This window comes from Pteropus alecto, unplaced genomic scaffold (genome assembly GCF_000325575.1).
Source record: "Pteropus alecto unplaced genomic scaffold, ASM32557v1 scaffold86, whole genome shotgun sequence".
NCBI lineage: Eukaryota > Metazoa > Chordata > Mammalia > Chiroptera > Pteropodidae > Pteropus > Pteropus alecto.
In genome coordinates, this window is record NW_006442109.1 from 16,538,972 (window position 1) to 16,558,997 (window position 20,026).

At 32.7% G+C, this 20,026-nt stretch overlaps 1 protein-coding gene across 5 annotated transcripts in view; it reads right to left on the bottom strand.

Moving 5' to 3' along the window:
* Positions 1-20,026, bottom strand: part of TCF12 (transcription factor 12) — a 292,040-nt gene that overhangs the window by 166,807 nt on the left and 105,207 nt on the right. For 4 of the 5 annotated variants that reach the window (XM_025038866.1, XM_006920328.3, XM_006920329.3 and 1 more), the window contains one exon: positions 16,572-16,645. In XM_025038866.1, the coding sequence (XP_024894634.1) occupies positions 16,572-16,645 (74 nt within the window). Of the gene's footprint in view, positions 1-8,980; positions 9,041-16,571; positions 16,646-20,026 lie in introns of all 5 variants that reach the window. The other variant, XM_025038865.1, reaches the window with a different exon arrangement.

The window sequence follows — 20,026 nt, forward strand, 5'->3', positions numbered from 1 at the left end:
ATAGTCCAAGAGGCAAGAAAGAGATAGTTCTTCATCTACAGATGCAAACTGATACTGGAGAAGAAATAAAGAAACCAAACTTATAAATGTTTGTCATAGTTTTAGATCTAATATACACCAAATCCTTACTTAAAAGACTGGGCTTGGCTACTGTTTGAGATTAATTTTGTCATTTCCTCCATTCCACACAGTGGTGGTGATACCCACCCAGGATATAACTTTTAGTAAACCATGATGAGTATTTATAAAATAATTTACAAATGTTTAAATAACATCACTACAGGTCTCATATTCAAGATCAGTTCTAGAAAAATACAGATATCTATCAGTTAGCATGCTAATGTGTCCACTAGCTGATACCTAGAACAGTGCTTTGCCAACTTTAGTGTTCACATCAATTTACTAGAGGTCTTGTTAAAATACAGATTAAGAAGTATAAGGTGCTGAGTTGGGCCTGAGATTCTGCAGTTCTAACATACAGGTGATACTGATGCTACTGGTCCACGTACCACACTTCTAGTAGGAAGAACTTGCACAATCTGGAAATCGAGATCTTTTTCACATGTAAGAGAGTTAAAACTCAAATCTAGAAAGGTCATAGCCAGGTCCCTCTCCACCCCTACACACCCCTGAACCATATTAAACACCAGAAGTTTCCAGGTAAATACCAATTAGGAAGAAATCCCACAGTTAACAAAAGATCTAAAGTAATAAGAATAACAAAATATTTTTACATATGTAGGTATGTATTCATCCAAGCAGTATTAAGTACGAGACATGTCGAATACAACTTTAATGCAAATAAATGGAAAAAAAAAGAAAAACCCTGAAGTTTAAACAGCTGACTCTTTAAGTACCACATAGAGTTAGGGAATAAGCATGGATGCCCATAAGTAGAAAAGGCAAAAGGAAAAAATTCCATAACATAATACAATATGGGGCTGACAGAATAGCAGGGAAGGAAGCAGAATAATGCAGTGAGTGTGACCTGCTAGAATATCAAACGGCTGGAGAAAACAAAGGGAAGGTGACTGGCCTGCGGGAGGCGTTGGAGTGATGAGAAAGGACAAAAACCAAGGAAGCTACTGTTAAGATAGAGACTAAATAAATCAGCCAATACTACTGAATAATGAATGCTATTTCAATTTTGGAATATACAGGAAGTAAACCAGTGAGATCATTAAATATAGGACAATCATGGTGCATACTTTAAATTGGTAGAGCATTACTATACTAATAAAAGTAGTCAAACCTGACCCCCTGGACTCTTAATTAAGATCTTGAATCTGTAAAATGTTTTTACCATGAAAATAACCTATAATAAAAACAAGTTTTATACATGAGAGATAATAAACGCTATATACTATGAAGAATAGAGCAATACTACCAGAACCATCCATCATAGTAGCTTTTTCGCGATAGTATGCTACTAACCACAAAAATATTTCCAAATACACCCTAAAAAATTACTGTTCCTGTCTTACAATAAAAATGAAATGCTCTCAAAAGATTAATAACTGATAAAATCATTTGATACATAGATCACAAAAACTGTTTAATTCTGTCTTAAAATCTGTCTAAATTACAATTTAATTTGTATATCTTAAATAATCCTATCTATGAATATATAATACTTCATAAAAGCTTTTACATTATTAAATGTGTTCTATATAATGCATTTTGTATTTTTCTCTATGCTCATTTCATGGTACAGAATTTAGAAATGTTAATCCCTGATACAATATGACAAAAGCATCTAGTATTATTTACATAATAGTTTTCTTCCCTGGTTTGCCTCCTCAAAAACACAAAAACTTTTCCTTTAATTTTTTAAATAGCTAATTTAACAATTTATTTCATCCAACTAACAAATAAGGTACGATTACCAGAGAGCCTTCTCAAGTTGAGAACAGACTCATGATTTTTCTAACCTATGTTGCTATTTCTGTGCATGAAAGCCACTGTCTATTGCTATTTTAAAATATTCTTTCTAATTCTTTTCAGTAGTTAAAAAGAAGTAGGGGAGCTCATTCGATAGATATACTGCCTCAGAAGAGCTTTCCTTGACCCTAGCATATTGGGTGAAATCATTCTGAGCTCCTACAGCAGACAGCATTTCCATCAGATCACTGCTCATACTTACTGAAATTACCTATTTAATTATCCATTTAAATTATACCATAATTATCTGTTATAATTGCACAGTACAGTATACTGGATAAATCTGGAATTTATAGCCAGACTGGCAGATATAAATTCCATCTTTATCATACACTAGCTATGTGACTTGGGGCAATGTAATCTTTCTTGCCTCGGTTTCCTTATCTATAAACTAGGGATAATAACAATACTATCGTCATCTTATAAGTTGTTGTAAGCATTAATTGAGTTAAAATATGTAGCAACTGGAAAAGTACCTGGCATATAGTAAGCACACAATAAATGCTAATAACCTCAGTTAGAGATTTTTATGTCTTACACATTCTGAGAAAGCAGGAACTGTGTCTGCTTCTTCCACAATTACATCCTCAAAACAATGGTCGGCACATACATAGCTGGTGCTCAATAAATCGCAGTCGGGAGATTTTAGCTGCTAAATCTTTTAAATGCTGCAGGGCTTTAGATATTAAAAAGGTTCAATCGGTTTTTCCATAGAACACCCAATAACTAGCAGAAAAAAAAGGCTGATAAGGTACTAGCTTATCTAACTAGATGAAAGAAGTAACCACAGAAATATTGGTATTCAAAAAGCCACAAGATTTCATAACTATTGAAATCCTATAGCTTTTAAATGGTCAAAACCAGTAGAATAAGACAAAAGCCATAAGCCACCAGAAAGCTCTGGACAAGACCTGGATATAAATGAGTGGTCACACCTCAAAATGAAGTAAAATGGAAATAAAGATAAATAGAAATAAAAAATGAAGTTTAAAAAAGAAATAAAAGTCTTGTTGCATTTTTTATTTACTCCTATGATAAATACCAAAATAAATGTCTAGAAAATAAGGTATACTTTTTAAACAAATTCTTGAATGTAATTATCTCTCAGTTAAATACATCTATGAAAAAGACAGGTGGGTTAACACAATAGTCTATTACCTGAAACGGGCTTTGTCTATAACATTTGTTACTTTATCAATAGTGACAAGCACATTAATGTGCTCATAGTACATGACTAATAAAATCTGTTAATTTAATGAATGAATAAAAAATGAATAATGCTCACTGTTAATGAATCAGGTCTACATATGAAAAAGCTACCTAATATTCAATATGTTAAAGTTATGTTATCCATTAAGAGGTCAGATGCTAACATATAATAGAATTTTCTTAACAGAGAAATGGATTCTGTCATTCAGATCCAGAAATTCCAAAAGGGCAAGAACATTTTACTTTTTCTTTTATGATCCCAAAAGAGACCAGCACAGAACTTTTGCATGTAAGTAAATGCTTAAGTTTTTCTTGAAAAGATGAATAACTTCTCCAAGTAAGTTTTTATTTATGAATGCTAAGGATAGCTTCACGGAATTACTATAAACCCAGACTAAAGAACAATTTTTGAATTGTTATGGGTTAGTGGAGAGGGAGAATCAAAATCTTTTAGAGGGGGAAAGGATCCTCAGAAAATATGACAGATACATAAATACTGCTTAGCACAAGGGCATGAAATACTTTTGAACATGAGATTCCAGAGGATCACCTAAAAAAGTTCACACAGGTTCAGTTCTAACTTGAGCCCATCCATCTTCACAAACATATCAAAGTAACTGCTAATGCCATCTGTTAGAAGCAATCAGAGTTGATGCTCTTTTGCTCCAGCCTGTAGTTTTTGTTGTGTTTGAGAGTTTATAAGCAGAAATGTTTCTGTATTTTAGCCATTTAAAGTTCATTCTTTACATGGAGAAATCAAAACATCTCTAGGTATCACAGGAAAACATACATTTATTAAAGCAGGAAAAGCAAAAATATATATATTACTGAATCCAGGTGTTACAGAGAATGGGAGGATTTTAATGCCTGAGGACATGCATTTTACCTACCATACAGATGAAGACATATCAGTTGAGTGTCCTGCTAAAAATGTGGAAGTAAGGGACTGGCAGAGCTGGCATAAGAATGCCATATACCTCATATTAATTCACAGAGGATTCTAAAACTAACAGGCAAACGTAGTAAAGACTGGTCTCATTTTACATATTAAAATACTAAAGCTCAGAGTAACCAAGATTACAAAACAGACTCAAACTGAATTATCAAGTGCCAGCAAGAAGCTTCCCACTGTTCCACACCATTACTCTATGTTAGTATTATTAAACTCTCTATTAGTCTAAGGGACAAGATGGCACAACCAGTGAAATTTTTAAAAAAGCCTAAACCGGACTGCCAACTTCCAAGTTAAACTCTTGGGTTGCGTATCAATAGTTTAGAAGATGGCAATATAATAGCACAGCTTCAAACAGGAACATCAAAGCAGAATGAGCATTGCCAGATAGGCAAAGAAATAGCATAAATATTTACTAAGAATGCCCTAAAGCAGAATGAAACATGTTGATCACTGGAAAACAAAAATGTCAATAAGCAAACCTCTGTGGCATCATAATCATCATTGCTAACTTTCATGGAGTGCTCACTAAATAAATTAAGTGATATAATACATGCCAGCACTGTATTAAGGGCTTTTATGTATTATATCAGTTCATTTAAACTATATACAGATACTATATTTTCCCCATCTCACAGGTGAGGAAATTTTGTCTTAGAGAATTTAAATAACTTTCCCAAAGTCATAGAGTGGTAGAGAACTGATTTAAACTTGGAACTACAACAGCAGATAACTTAATGTTAGCCACTAATTGTTTTTTATCTCCAGCACCAAGATATATGGCAATAGAGTACACACTTAAATAGTGAATAATTTCCATTAGGTCAGTATTTTCAAGGTCTCAGAACTCCTATGGTCTCAGGACCTTTTGTATAAAAAAATTTTGTCTTAATAAATATTGAGAATCCAAAGAGTTATTGTTTATGTGGGACATATCCACTGATATTTACCATGTTAGAAATTAATCCTGAGAAATTTTAAAAACACAAGAACTGTCAGAGCAAAGCATCATCACATATTATGTAGTATTTGGAAATTCCACAGCACACTCAGGAAAGAATAAGACTGAAATGGCAAATATGGTCTTAATAGTATCATGAAAGTAGTTTTGACCTTGCAAACAGTCTAAGAGCACCTTGGGGTAATCCAAGGTCCCTGGAACATACTAGGTAAACTGCTGAATTAGAGTACAGTTGACCCTTGAACAACATGGTGGATGAGGGGCATAAGTGGACCTGTGCAGTTAAAGCCCACATTGTTCAAAGGTCAACTGTATTTACTACATTTTAAAATAAATCATGAACTCTCATTACCAATACCAAGTCAGAATCTGGAGTTCCTGGCTGAAAACTATTTAAGACAGAGACGTCATTTAAAAATGGGGAAGAAAGATTCAGGAAAGTCAAGGGGCATGGCTAAGATCACACAGTTATTCAATGGCAAAATCTAACCTTACTATAATAAAGGACACATTTTTGGCTTCCGATTATAAAATACCCATAGACGAATTTTGGGGATAAATTTGTAGCAAGGAAAGCAATTGCACAATATCAAATGGGTATAAAAATTCCAAGGATCTCTTAAATAAGCTGGCACTTTCAGTATTGTGCAGGAAAAGCGAATACTGCAGACTTCATTTCTCCATTCACTCGTAATGAGCTACTCCTAGGGATTTCATTGATGAATCAAATACATGGTCCCTATCAGATCAGCGTGGCTAAGAATTTCATTTCCACTTCCACTTACAGACAGGATGGAATAACAGAGACCGGGTTAACCACCAAAGTTGAAATAATCAAAAATCTAAACAAAACATATTAAACAGTTTTGAGACATTGGATATGGGCAGTTCAGGACAGTAATCTTTGAGAAAGGGGAAACAAAGTGAATCCTATGACTGCTGAGGGGGGCAGAGCAGTGAAAGGGAAGATATTTCAACCTAGAACTCCATACCTACTAAAAAAAATAAAGAATATTTCAGAAACATGGAAGATGTAAAACTTCATCAGCACTAGACCTACACAATGAGGAGTGTTAAAGAAAGTCCTTCAGTCAAAAGGAAAATAATACCAGACAGAAATATAGATCTACAAAGAGAACTAAAATAAAGCATGTTCTCTAATCACAGAATTTAATTAAATATCAGTAATAAAAAAAATACCTCTAGAGAATCCCCCAAATGTTTCAAAATTAATGCATTTGTAAATAATTCATGGGTCAAGGGAAAATCTGTAGGAAAATTATGAAGTATAAAGTATTTTGAATGAAATGAAAACACAACATAGCAAAATATGGAATGCAGATAACACTATGGTGAGAGGACAATTTATAGTATTAAAACGTCTGTCAGAAAAGATGAAAGGTCTCAAATCAATGACCTCAATTTCCACCTTAACAAACTAGAAAATACAAAGCAAATTAAATTCAAAGTAAAGGTAAGAGTAGAAATCAAACATATTAAAAAAAATAGGAAAAAGCCAATGAAACCAAAAACAAGTTTTTTGAGAATGTTAGTAAAATAGATAAGCCTCTGGACATACTGATAAGGAAAAAAAGAGGAAACAATTCACCAGGGTATGTAGACTAATCATTTTTGTTTGCCCAAATAATCCCAGGACTAGAAAATAGTGGAATCTTAATGCTTCATGAATGAAAGAAGTGGAAGAAAAATGTGAACAGACTACAAACAAGAATACAAAGTTGGAGAGATAACTGCAAGATTCGAAACTGGGAAAAAAGATACTGAGGAAAAGTGATCTAAGAGTAAGGTAGGGTTAGTGAGAAATCAAGAATAATTTTTACAGAGCACGAACTCAGAAAAACATGAACTCAATGAGATGTAATGGTATCACCAATGCAGAGAAGATATTTGGTTCAGGACAGCTGATACTTTGTTGCTTAATCACTAAATAATTTCCCATATTAAACACCAAGAATATGGTATGCTCCATGCAAAAAATAGCACTTTGTTTATAATGTAAAACCACATTCAGATAATTATTTCACTTAAAGCACAAAAGATTAAGTGTCAGTTCAGTATGTTGAAGGAAAACCTTCCAAACTTGTTATACTCAAGAATAAAAATGTTAGAATACATAGCAATAACAGTACACTACAAAAGGAACTAAAATTAATTGATCATGTTAAGTCTCTGACACATAATCTCATTTAGGTCTCATAACTACCTTGTAATGTAGATATCCTTTAAAACAAATTTAAGTAACTATAGCCTATTAAATTCTAGATTTTAGAATCTACATTCGTAAGAATCTGGGATACCTATTTTCCCGCAAAATCCTTAAATCTCCAAATCTGTACTGCAATAAACTTTTTCAATAGTTTTAATTTTGTAAACATAATTTACTTTTTATGATTTATAGAACCTATTGATGAGTATTTAAAAACTGTAATAGGTCCTCATCTTGTTCAGGCCATACTCTAGGAATTCAAAACAGCTTCCTCCCTAAGGAGCATCTAAGACTTCCAAAATTCCTATTATAGTTTTGTATCAGAATGGATCTATATACTTTTCACGAGACTGGATATAAAAAGAAGAACACTTACAGACTATTTAATAAATTCCAGATATTGTGCTAAATGCTTTGTAAAACTTCCTCTATTTAATTCTTATGCATTTCTTATGAGATAAATCTCTTTGCAGATGAGAAATTTCTGAGGCTCAGAAATTAAGTATTTTATCTTTTCCAAGGTCAAATATAGTGATGAAACTAGGAAGCAAACTTATTTGATTCATTCCATGACTTATGGGATTTTTTACATGTAAAATGTGAATAATATTTTGATAAGAAATAATGATGGTCATCACATCATCTTACAACTTTTAGAGTATCTGTCTTTAAAGTCCTGGACAAGTAGAAATAACAACAATTTTGGGGTCTTTTTCTACTTTGGCAAGTGTGATATTGATAGAAAGGGACAGTAATTTAGAGTCATACACTAGTCTTAGATTTTTATATCTGGTAAGTTTTCTCTGAACCTCAATTTTCTCAACCTCTAAAATGGTGGACAAGATTTTAAAAATGACTTCTTTGGTGAGCTAGTGTAAAGCTTGGGATAGACAACACGTAAAAGCTTTTAAACTACATTGTGAAAAATGCTGGTTATGATTATTGTTATTAATAAAAATAGGCTATGCAGATCTAAAAATGTATTCAGCCAGAATTTATCCTTTATTATATTCTCATGAATAAGAAATATCTAAATTTATAGGAAACAAATATAAAGGTATCAGAAAGTAAGACCTGGACCATTACAAAAACAGACATAAGAGAGATTCAAAGATTAATGTTTTGACTTCTTGTTAAATTTAAAGGCTAAACAATGAGAAGATTTAAAAAAAGGAGAATTATAAAGATCAATTCTGATGAAGATGCTATTTCAGAGGCATACAAAGTTAAGTGAAAATCACAGTGAGGTGAGAAACTGACATAAAGGCTCTTTCCAAAAGATCTATGTTAGACTAGAACATCTCAACAGGCATTGTCCCTGGAATAATGGCTACACTTGAAAAAACTAAAGGTTTGACTGGCTTAAAATGGAAAAATAGACAATCTGATAGGTATATGACTGCTTTCATTTTAAATATCTGTTGGCAAGAGATTTAAAGGAGCTTATATCATTTTAACTCAATTATTTTCTTATCTAAGAAAATTAGAATTATATTTTATAGGCAGCTGTTGTTTTGAATACGACCAAAAGTAAAAAACATTTTCCTCATGGGTTTATTTAAAGCTAACCTAAGAATATACCCTTCTCTTACCCATAGTTTTCTTCACATTCGGAATATTCAGAAGGAGCAGTTACATAACAAAACAGAGATTAATGGGAACATAAATGCAATATATAGAAAGCACTTACTTTAATTCTGTCCCTCCTGTCTTGCTTTGCTATTTAACTGCTTCATCTCGTGTTTTGCACCTGAGATCAAGAGGCATAAAATACTATTTCAAAATTTGTGTGTCCTTTCTAATTATTGCATTTGAACTCCTAGTAGTTACAAACCTACACCACTTCCCCTTCAAAAGTAAAAATGGCAAACAATAAACAATCTAGAGAAAGAAAATAACTACTCTAAAGAAGAGAAAGTAACACTAATCTTTATTAGCCATCAATACTGACAAACGGGGGACAATAAAGTAAAAACTATTTTATTTAATTTTTATTTATATAACTAGATTTCCTATTTATAAGCAAAATTATCAAAATCGGACAATCTGGTACTTATATAACATAACCACAGCTAACTTATCAAAGCCTAAATAAAACATATGGAGTTTAATTCAGAAGTCATCATTCTGTGGGGGGAGTAAGTCTATGATTTTATATCTTCCCCAGTCACCAAGTGTGCCAGTTTTTTCCCCTTTGTTTAATCTCCCTTCTTTCTATTATTTTGTGATCTTGATCCTACCATCCTAGTCTAAGTCTTATTTCATCACAAGTGGGCCTGTGTAGTAATATCTTACCAGATCATCCTATTTCTTGTCACTCTTTTACTTTGGTTCCATCCTTCATACCACAATATATTGATCTTTATAAAACTCTTTGTGTCATTCCTTGTATAAAAGTCTATTTTTAATTGGCTTTCTACTTCTCAAAGGATAGACTATATTTCTTCTATAGAAAGGTTATCTGCCTTATCACACTATTCAACTACAAAGCAAGCTGATTCCCTAGTTACTAAATTTTGTGATTTGGGAGCCTCTGTATTATGGTCCCACAATTCCACATTTCCAGAAAGTCGTCTTCCTTTCAACCTTACTCATACAAATACTTTCTGTACTATAATATTTTACTCAAACATTTCCTCTTCTATTAAGTCTTTTCTAACCACCCAAAGTAATCTCTCCCTTCCTATAATCCCACGGTTATCAATGAAATTAAGTTGGTAATTAATTATTTGTAGCCTTAAAAGAGTTAAAGTTTTATAATTAATTTAATTCTTTAGGTAAATATGAGTCGTATTTCTAACCATATTTCCTAATCTCTAAGACATACACTTATTCGCGTCTTACATTTCAGAAACTAAGTGCATTTACAAATGTCAGCTTCTTAAACTTGGGGACTACAGTAAATTACAAACTACTTAAAAGCAGGCAGGCAATGTTACCATCCTTATTTATAATGGTGGCTCTCATGTTACTGTTTTGATGGTAGAAGCAAACTACAGGTTCTCTTTACCCCTAGATATTCCCAAGGCCTCTACTGTAAAATATATGAAATACATACCATGTTCTCCCAAAACTCCATCCAGTGTAACCCTCCCTGGGGTCAGAATGACCTCTGTGTATTTTTATAGATAGCATATGAGGGGAACTAAGGCTTGATTACCCGGTCTCCAATTCACTATCCATCAAACTATAGAGTGTCCCTTAGCCAATCTCTTCCACATGAATGAAAAGATACTGAATACCTGCTAAGAATGGAGAAAGGACTGAGCAAAATTAAAGATCCCTTTAGACATCTGGCAGAAATGGTCCAGCAGTTCCTAGAGAAGTAACATTAAACTTATCCAGATAACCTTTTGGACTCATTTTCATTTCCAGATAAGCTAAAGCTGTATGTTTACTCTAGTTGAACTTTTATTTTATTTTTATTTCCCTTACCCTAGGTACCCGATCTATAGTTTGTATATGACTCTCAGAAGGCTAGAGAAACTCCTGAATCCCTATATTCTCATATCTTCATTTGCTACCTGACCTGGTTTATCAGGCTGCCATTCATGCATATTCCTGACAAGTGGTCTGAGAAATGACCACTGCTAGTGCTTTTTAAATAAACTGAACCCTCATATCCCTTCATTGTGCAGCAGTCATAGTATGTATTAAAATTAAAAACCTCAAAACATACCTATTTATCCATTAATAAAAAGTCCCTGAAATTTTTTTGTGCTGAGTCACATACAACAGCTAAACCAAGTATTTTAAAGCCAACTCATTACCAAACAACTGGTTTTCCCCTTCTCCACTAATAAGCCTAAGTCCAGAACATTAGCAAGGTAGCTATTCTTAGTACCCAAACCTCCTTACGAAAAAAGGAAAAGAAAAAAAAGTTTGAAGCAAAGAGAAGTAACATGCCCACAGTCATACAGCTAGGAAGTAAGAGTGCCAAAAATAGAACTCAGACAGCTTGATTTCAATATTCAAACTCTAAAATTCTATGCTCTCCTGCCTTATAATACATTGTACTTACTAAGCAAAAATTTAAAAAATCATATCATGTCTCATGTCCCCTTTGGGGATATCAACTGCAGATCTTCTTCTCTTTTACCTTTCTCTTCTCTCTTCTCCCATTCCCTCAGTATATGGCAGAAAATTTAAGAGTTCTTCTTTGAGTTGGGTAAGGGGGTTAAAAATTACTAGCATAAAATTCAGAATATCTAAGTTCCAGGCCAGAGTCTGTCATTAACTAGGTAGACTATCTGGCCAAACCTCATGTATATTGTGTATCAAAAGCATACATCACAACTAAGCCTAATCTTAAACTTTCTCATCTATGAAAAAAAAATTTGACGTAAATAATTAATATACCTTCTAGTTTTGAAAATTCTTATGATACTGCAAATGGGGAAGGAAGGAAGAGCAACATGGACATGATTGTTTCATTCTGCAAATCACATTATTAAGAGAAGGGAAAACTATGGTGGAAATTTAGTAATCAGAAAAAATAAGCACTCAAACTCTATTTGATTGAATGTTACTTCTTTTCCAAAAATAACTACCACCACAGATTATATACACCTGAAAAATGCTCATGATTAAAATGCTAAATCCTGGTCACTGATGGTGCCTATAAATATAATTTCTATTAGTGGTAACCTACCAGTGAACACATTTACCTTTTCAATTAAAAAATGAAAAACTCTGTATTAGGAAAGAGGGTCAATAAGAAGATTTCTCCTCTCTCCTGTGAGCCCCATCATAACTAGAACAAGGTACAAACCCCAGTGGTCCTTTAGTACTGTGAATTTAACCCAGCTCAGGTAGCAGAGCTAAGAGGCAGGAAATCCAAGATAACTAGCCTCTAGGAATTTCCATGAACTAAAAGGATAAGACAACATTTCAGAAAAAGAATATGTACAGCAGGAAATATGTCCATTAAAATGCACAATGAAATATTAGATATTTGGAGATAATAATGGTATTATTAATAGTAACAGTACCTTTCATTTATTGTATTAATAAATGAAATACTTCATAGCTATTATTACATTTCATCTAAACTAAAACCCTATATGGTTTGTGTAAAATTATCATAATTTTAAGGAAAAGAAACCTGAGGAACAAAGAGGTTAAGTAATTTGTCCAAGGTCACACAGTACAACTCTCCAGAAGCTGTGATCTTAAATAATGGTATTATTAATCAGGACAATAATTTTTAAGCATAGAAGAAAGGTCTATAGCTATTAATAGCACCACCATCTACTTCAAGCTTCGCCATCTTAAATCAACTTTGTTTTTTGCTCCCTTGATCACCAAACACAACTAATCTAGTAAATTTAATGATTCTTCCCCAATTTGATTATATTCAGCAAACACATATAGATCAGTCATATGTTTAAAGCATAGTAGTAGAAGGACTAAAACTTTTATATCAAAGTTTGTCAGAAACTTCTGCTTTCCCAAGAAAGAAACAATTGAAAGGGAAAATCAATTTTATTTATATCTGAACGAAGTAAAAGTATATTAAGCATCATTGAATTACCAAATAATTCTTATTCGTTACACTTAGATCTAACATGAATTTTGATACACACAGAAATAAAGCCAATACTTATATAGCACTTTACATATATTATCTCATTTAATCCTCACAATAACCTTCTAAAGTATTCATTATTAACCCCATTTCACATGAGTAATCTGAGATACAGTGAGTTTAAGTAAATTGTCCAGAATCACAAAGGCAGTTAAGTGCCAGAGCTGGGATTCATACCCAAAGTCTGGCTCCAGTCTGTGCCCTTAAACCACACTGCCTTCTGCAAAGGAAAAAAATCTGAAACTGGAATAAATCATTAATACTATAGTAAATAAGCAACATCATGATATTCTCTGGCCTTTATGTCTGATACAATGTCAAATAGAGAAAACATTTGTTGGAAGGAAAGGATAAAAAAATACAGGTGGTATGGGACAAACTCTGTAACTATACTGCTTGTCCATGTCTAAGTCTGAGATTTTAATTGTTTCTTTCAATGTGTGGTGATTTAACTTTAATCAACACTTTCACATATTTCTGAAATTAGAAGTGCTGTTCACTGCATGATGATGCTTTTGTTTATTTGTGTGTTTTGGGGCAGCAGGTCAACAGTGCAGAAACCTGCACTCTAACAAAGAAAGAGAGGTCTGAGGTTCACATCATAAATACTGTATTACTTCTTTCTGAATATCTCAAATATGTTCTGTGTCATCTCCACATTTTCCAAGAATGCTAACCATTTCTTCTATAACCACTGTTAGGTATTGTGCTTATTTCAGTGTCTGCCTAACAAAAACTCTGCACTGAATGATGTGCTGTGGGTAATTCCGATAACCAGAAACTCAACCAACCACCTACACTGTGAGGCAACTTCTCTGGTGGATTTGGGAAAAACAGGGCAGACCCACCAGATAGGAGCTCTGCTGGAGTGATTTTTCTTACTTCTGAGAGAAAAGGTATAAGACTAACACAATGATGAGAACTTTGTGACCTCTTAACCCACAGACTTTGGTGAAGAGCTCCCTTTATACATCGAGGTTACTAAAGCAAATGGTATCTTCATTAGAATTAAAGTCAGAAACTATTAGGCAAAAAGTAAACATAGAAAAAATTCCCCTTGAAAAGTTGTTAAATAAAAAGTTTGATCTGTATAATTTTGCATAGTCAATCTTATACAGTAAAATAGCAATATATACTATTAATAGAGTTCATGTGTCAAATATGATTTTACAGTACTGCAAAAAATTGTTTTCTCCCTTATAGTTTTGAGTGGGGGCAGAGGAGGAGGAGCACAGCAACTCAGATAGTTGAATACATGTAAATTAAAAGCATATGTTTTACATCTCCACCAAACTACTCATCTTGCAGTTTTTAAATATCTTTTAATGGCCTACTAAATGTTTTCAAACTTTAAAAAATTAAAAGATTTTTCTATTATTAATGTAAAGTCAAGTTATTTTTTTAAATGATGTAATTTGCTGTGATAGAAATGTACTATTTATACAATATGGTAAAGTCTAAATAAACTTCACATAACTTCTATTAAAGTACCTGCAATTCTATTAAAGCTTATATTGACTTAATTTTACTACAATGTGTCGAACTGGTTTTTAGCCAATATCAATACTCAGGAGAATGAAGTACTTTGGTCAACTGAGATTCTTATTAACAAAATTATATCTATCTACACTTTCTGAAAAAAGGGTGAAGATGGTGAATAATGTTTAACAATAAAATCCCCTCAAAAGCTGATAATATTCCTATAAAGGAATGCTGAGGGTAGCTTCAAGGATCCATAAGTGTCTTCGCTGGTGAGAGGAATTCAGAAGAGAAACAGTGGTTTGAAATTTTAAGTAAAACATAACTTCTTAACTAGCTCACTAAACCATTTTAGACTCAAAATCATTACTAGGATAGAAGGAGGATGGTAGAGTGGATTTCAATGAGGACAAAATTAAAGGGTAGCATTAGATCACCACTCTACCTGATATTTCATAAGACAAATAGAAATGAATACATATATTCATCCTGGAGACTAATCTCTAGATTAATCTTGTTTTTTTAAAATAGAAAACTAGTTTACTATAAAGTCAATTTAACTTTTCACTGCATACAACATACACTCAAAAAAATAAATTAAGAGTGAAAAATGGCACTTCACATTTGACACATAGATGAAATAGCAAAAAAGAAAAATAAGATTTGCTTTGAAGTTCATCTATAGATTTCAGGATCATGAAACGTGTAAATGTCTAGATACATTATTATGTTCTCTTCTCCTAAAATCCTATTTAGTACTCAAGTAGAAAAAAACTGAAAGCTTGGAAGGGCAGTAAACATAAGATAAGGTACAAAGACACCATTTAATACATTTTAAGAAATGACTTGTTATTTTACACTAACTCAAGCCTCTGAAAGAAAATAATCCAGTAGTAATGAATAGTATTATGTTCTCCACTATGTAAAATCCCTACTTCAAAATCTAAATAGGAAACCTACTTTTCCTATTCACAATATTACTCAAAGAATCAAAAACTTTTAAGGGTGGAAGGAGATATAGACATTAAACAGTTGAACTATCCCCAAAATAAAATAAGGCGTCCAAGATTAAATGGCAAGTACACAGTAAAGTCAATAATAAATCCAAGTCTTGTGATATTCAGGATAGTGCTTTTTACACTACAACCTAGCTTTCTCAGCACTGACTCCTGAAAAGAAACACTAAAACTTTAACAGTCACTCTATATCCTTTTGGATTCCAATGAATATCCTAGTTCTTACCATGGTATTTAAAACAAATTAAACATAATTTACTGCCAAATATGATAGCAAAACCACAGACTTTAATAAGAACTTTAACTAAGCTTTTTTCAATGCAAAACAGTGCAACCCATATGAAGACTATGAACTCTAATCACATACTTACTCCATTTTCCTTCTACTTACACCAATTTGCTTCTAGGGTTAAGTACCTACAAATTTTATGTTTTTCTACCTTCTCTTAGTTAATTCTGAGAGAAATCAATAGTTCGTTAATCGTTCAAAGTACGATCTTTTGGAAAAGGTATCTTAACCTCACCAATTAATTTACTGGGGCATCTGGGAACACAATGTTTAATTTTATTGCCAATTCTTTGGTCTAATTTTCAAACTCTCAGTCTAATTTTTATAAGTTTTGGGGGATTTTTTGTTTGTTTATTGTTAGAAAAGGCTCTAACCTTTTGACCTTTCAGTGTGTAGTACATTAGCTGGTCCTATTTTTCCTTAACTGCCAACCAAGAAATGTCTTCTGATATGTCTGTTTTGACATGCTTCCAGGAGACAGGGCTATAGAACCCCTGATATAAACAGCTGATGACCACCAGAGCAAGAATAAAAGAGAGAAGACTGGAAACTTGTACTCTGAAAGCCATTGCGCCATCTCTCAAAACAAATAAGTAGACATAGAAAAACTAGCTGTGCATGGAGAATACATAGTGAGGCTCTTCCAATTTTAGCAAAGTGTACTGTAGGTAATTCAGGTGTAGAAATAACACCAAGAACATTTCCTTCATTGTACGAGATAAACTATCAATATACGACAGTTAATGAAAGAACTCAATCTTACCATGAAGGTACTGGGTATTCTACTATATTCCAATGAAAATAAGTTAATCTTCATTTCTCTTAAGAAACAGAGTGCATATATAAAAGAACTTACTTATATGCCAAATCATCTTTACAATTTTAATCAAGGGCTGATGAGCAAACTTACTCTAGATGAGTCGTAGGAGGGACTTGGTTGACCACTTGTTCCCCAAGATGTTGTACTTCCTCGTTCATCCATACCTATGGAGAGAAGAAAGTCAAAGATATAAATCCAAAAGGATACCTTTTTTTTTTTTGGTATGGTATATAGCAGAGAGTACAATTCAGTAAGTGGCATATGCATTTATGTGGAACTGGCTATATCCTTGTCTCAGAAACCTGTAGAAAACAAGTTACTTCAGAACATCTTCATCACTGCTTCATACAATGCCCTATATACATACATTGCAGAATTTCAGGAACAAAATATAACTTTGAAGACTTTAGAATAGGACATTATCTAGATCTCTCCATCTTCATCCCCATCCACTGCTACTTCTAAGACAACTCCCACAGCTTTCTTGTTTTGTACTGCCTACATAAAAATATGAAGAATTCAGCTCTTATGGATAAGCCTTAGAAAATGAAGCAAGTCAAATAACTGTTTAAGTTAATAAAACTGGTTTCTACCAATTATTTAGATATTCCTAACTAAAACCATCAAACTAAATCAAACCATATCAAATATCAAAACTAACCTAAATGACGTGATAATTCATCCTAATAAAATCTCTTCTAAAATCTGAATACAAATGAGTGGATCCACTCTTATGAAAATTGCAAAGGAAAAGTTAAAGTGAGAAAGGATCAGTAATGATTAACAACAAAAGAATTCACTGTGCTCCTTAATGTACCTTCTGAAGCTTTGGCTCCATTATTTTCACCTTCTAATCAGTCTCCAGAAAAAGTTGAGAGTTGAAGATCTCTCAATCCAGCCATTTTTCCCTTTTCTGTTTTGAGAACCAGTCTTTTTCATCCTTGACTCCTAACGGAGTATACTTTCCTAATATTTTCTGAGCTTTTTTCTATGGTAAAATACAAATAGTTGACTTTTTTCATTCTTGCTTGAGAAAACTTGAGATGTCACAAAGACAACATTCTACTAAGGTTAGAACCTCTCTTCAAAAATTTTCTTCTAAGCCCTCTGTAATTTAGATGAGAATGTGATGTGTTGTAAGATAAATGTCCCAAATTCTCCAATAACTAGCCACCATTCCCCAGGCTCTTTCATAGGGAATTGCCAATTGAAGGGATAAGTAATAAAAAGCAAGGAAAAGGAAGTCTGTTTCCAAAGTAGAATCTACTAATTACTAATCCAGTTAGTAGAATCCTAATTTATTCTTTTAATTAATCTGTACTTCCTACATCAAGTGATCAATATATATTTTTAAAAGTTTTAAAAAACAATGTAGAGGGACAATGGGTACCTACTGTAGACCACACTCTAGGCACAATTTCAAGTGAACCCAAAGCTTTACAAACACAGATATCAAATGTAAAAATACACAATTTTTTGTTCGTTCTTAGAGAATTCTTATTAAAATTCTGCAGAATCTTAAGAAAGATTCTGCAGGTTTGGAGCATATGTTATAAAAACAAACTTTGTTACCATCTCTCCAACATCACCAGTTACCTGTGGGCTATTTTCCAAGCATTTTCTTTGCAATCAACACTGTAGAACAGCAGATAGAATTCCTATGAAACCCAATCCAAGACAAAGGCTACTATTAACCTACGAAATCTGGTAATATAAAACTACTTATGAAACTGCAAATAATTTCATGAAAAGTTTTTTTTTAAATTGGCGACTAATAGCAGGGTCTCAAGTATCTGTACACCCATGTTCATAGCAGCATTATTTGCAATACCCAGAAGGTGAAAGCAACTCAAGTGTCTATCAAAGAATGAATAAATAGGCAAGATGTGGTATATACACACAATGGAATATTATTCAGCCCATGGTAAAAAATGGAGGAACCTGACATTATGTTAAATAAATGAGCCAATCACAAAAGGACAAATACTGTTATGATTCCACTTATATGAGGTGCCTACAGTAGTCAATTTCAGAGATAAAAAGTAGGATGGTGGGGATGAAGGACTTGGGGGAAATCATACTTTCATTTATAATGTATAATAGAAATTTATTTTGATGATCCTACCCTAATGAAAATAATCAGACCACAATTTATTTGTTTTAGGACTGAGTTGTCTTAAATGATTAATAAATGAGGCTTATGTGTTACTTTAAATACATTTGTAAAAGGGAATATAGAAAAGATGGGTGCCTGCTATAGAACATCTCAGACAAAATTTAAGAGATACATGAAATTCTGTGAAAACACATACTCAATTTTTATCAAGTGACACTAATTACTTCCACAGCATAAAGAGCAAAGGTTAATTAAATGAAATGATAATTAAGCCACCAGCTAAAGAGTATTACATACCAATAATGTGGACATGGAAGGGGACTCAAAGGATACTATAAAATAACAAGGATCTGTGTAAGTTTTAAACTCAGAGTTGTATAGTTTTATTGTTAGCATATCCAGACTCTGAATAGAAGGTCGTGGCTGGCACTGACAAAGGCAAGAGTCATCTTTAAGCATCAATGACTCCTTTCTGCTAAAGACAATGACTGTACAAACATAGAAATATGACAGGAATAATAAACTTTCCAAAGCTTCAGCCATAAGATCAAGGTAAACGTAACAAAACAAAACAACAAAAAAAGAAATTACACACAAAATAAAGCTAATACATAAGTTATACAAATTGGTCAAAATCTGTAAAACTATTTAACAACAAGAAAATAGACCACATTTGCAATACAGTGATTGGGGGACAAACAATTTTATGATGATATATCTAAACCATTACTGCCATGTATTTTCTTTCCTTCCCATTTCCAGTCTATGCATGCCAATTCAATAATTTTAGAAAAGCTAGTTCCTCAACATTAAAATGGTAAATATAAGAGGAAGTTTACCAATAATTAAGTAGTAGAAACAATGCGAGTCTTGCTTAACTTTCCAATAAATTATTCTATTTCTACTCAACAAGATAAGAATTAATGAATAATTTAACTAATAGAAAGTAAAATGACCCTTTTCTGTTTTAATCTTTTATATACATAACTTCTTAAGAACCTGCTTTTCTGAATGGAACGAATTAAATAAAATCTAACATATATTTTAATTTCATGTGTCCTATTTTAAGGTATACTATTTTTATTTAATATTTTTCAGTAAACAACAAAGATTAAATTTTAGACTTTATATATAAAAACAATGGTTTGTAAATTCAATGAAATAATCTGCTTCCTCTATTTGTAAGAAATTTAATAGAAAAAGTAACAGAAAGCAAATCATAGATTACTACACATACGGGTAGTTCCCTTAGGAAGCTGGGACCTTAAAGAAGGAATAAAGATGGAAACTAATTTGCTGAGGTGTCAGCAAGACTCTTGGAGGAGCAAGTAAACTTCTTGACAAAGTTCAACACTTGGCATTACTTTCTTTTCTATAAAGTACTCAGATATTAGTTTACCTGCTTCCTGTCCACTGCCACCATCTTTTG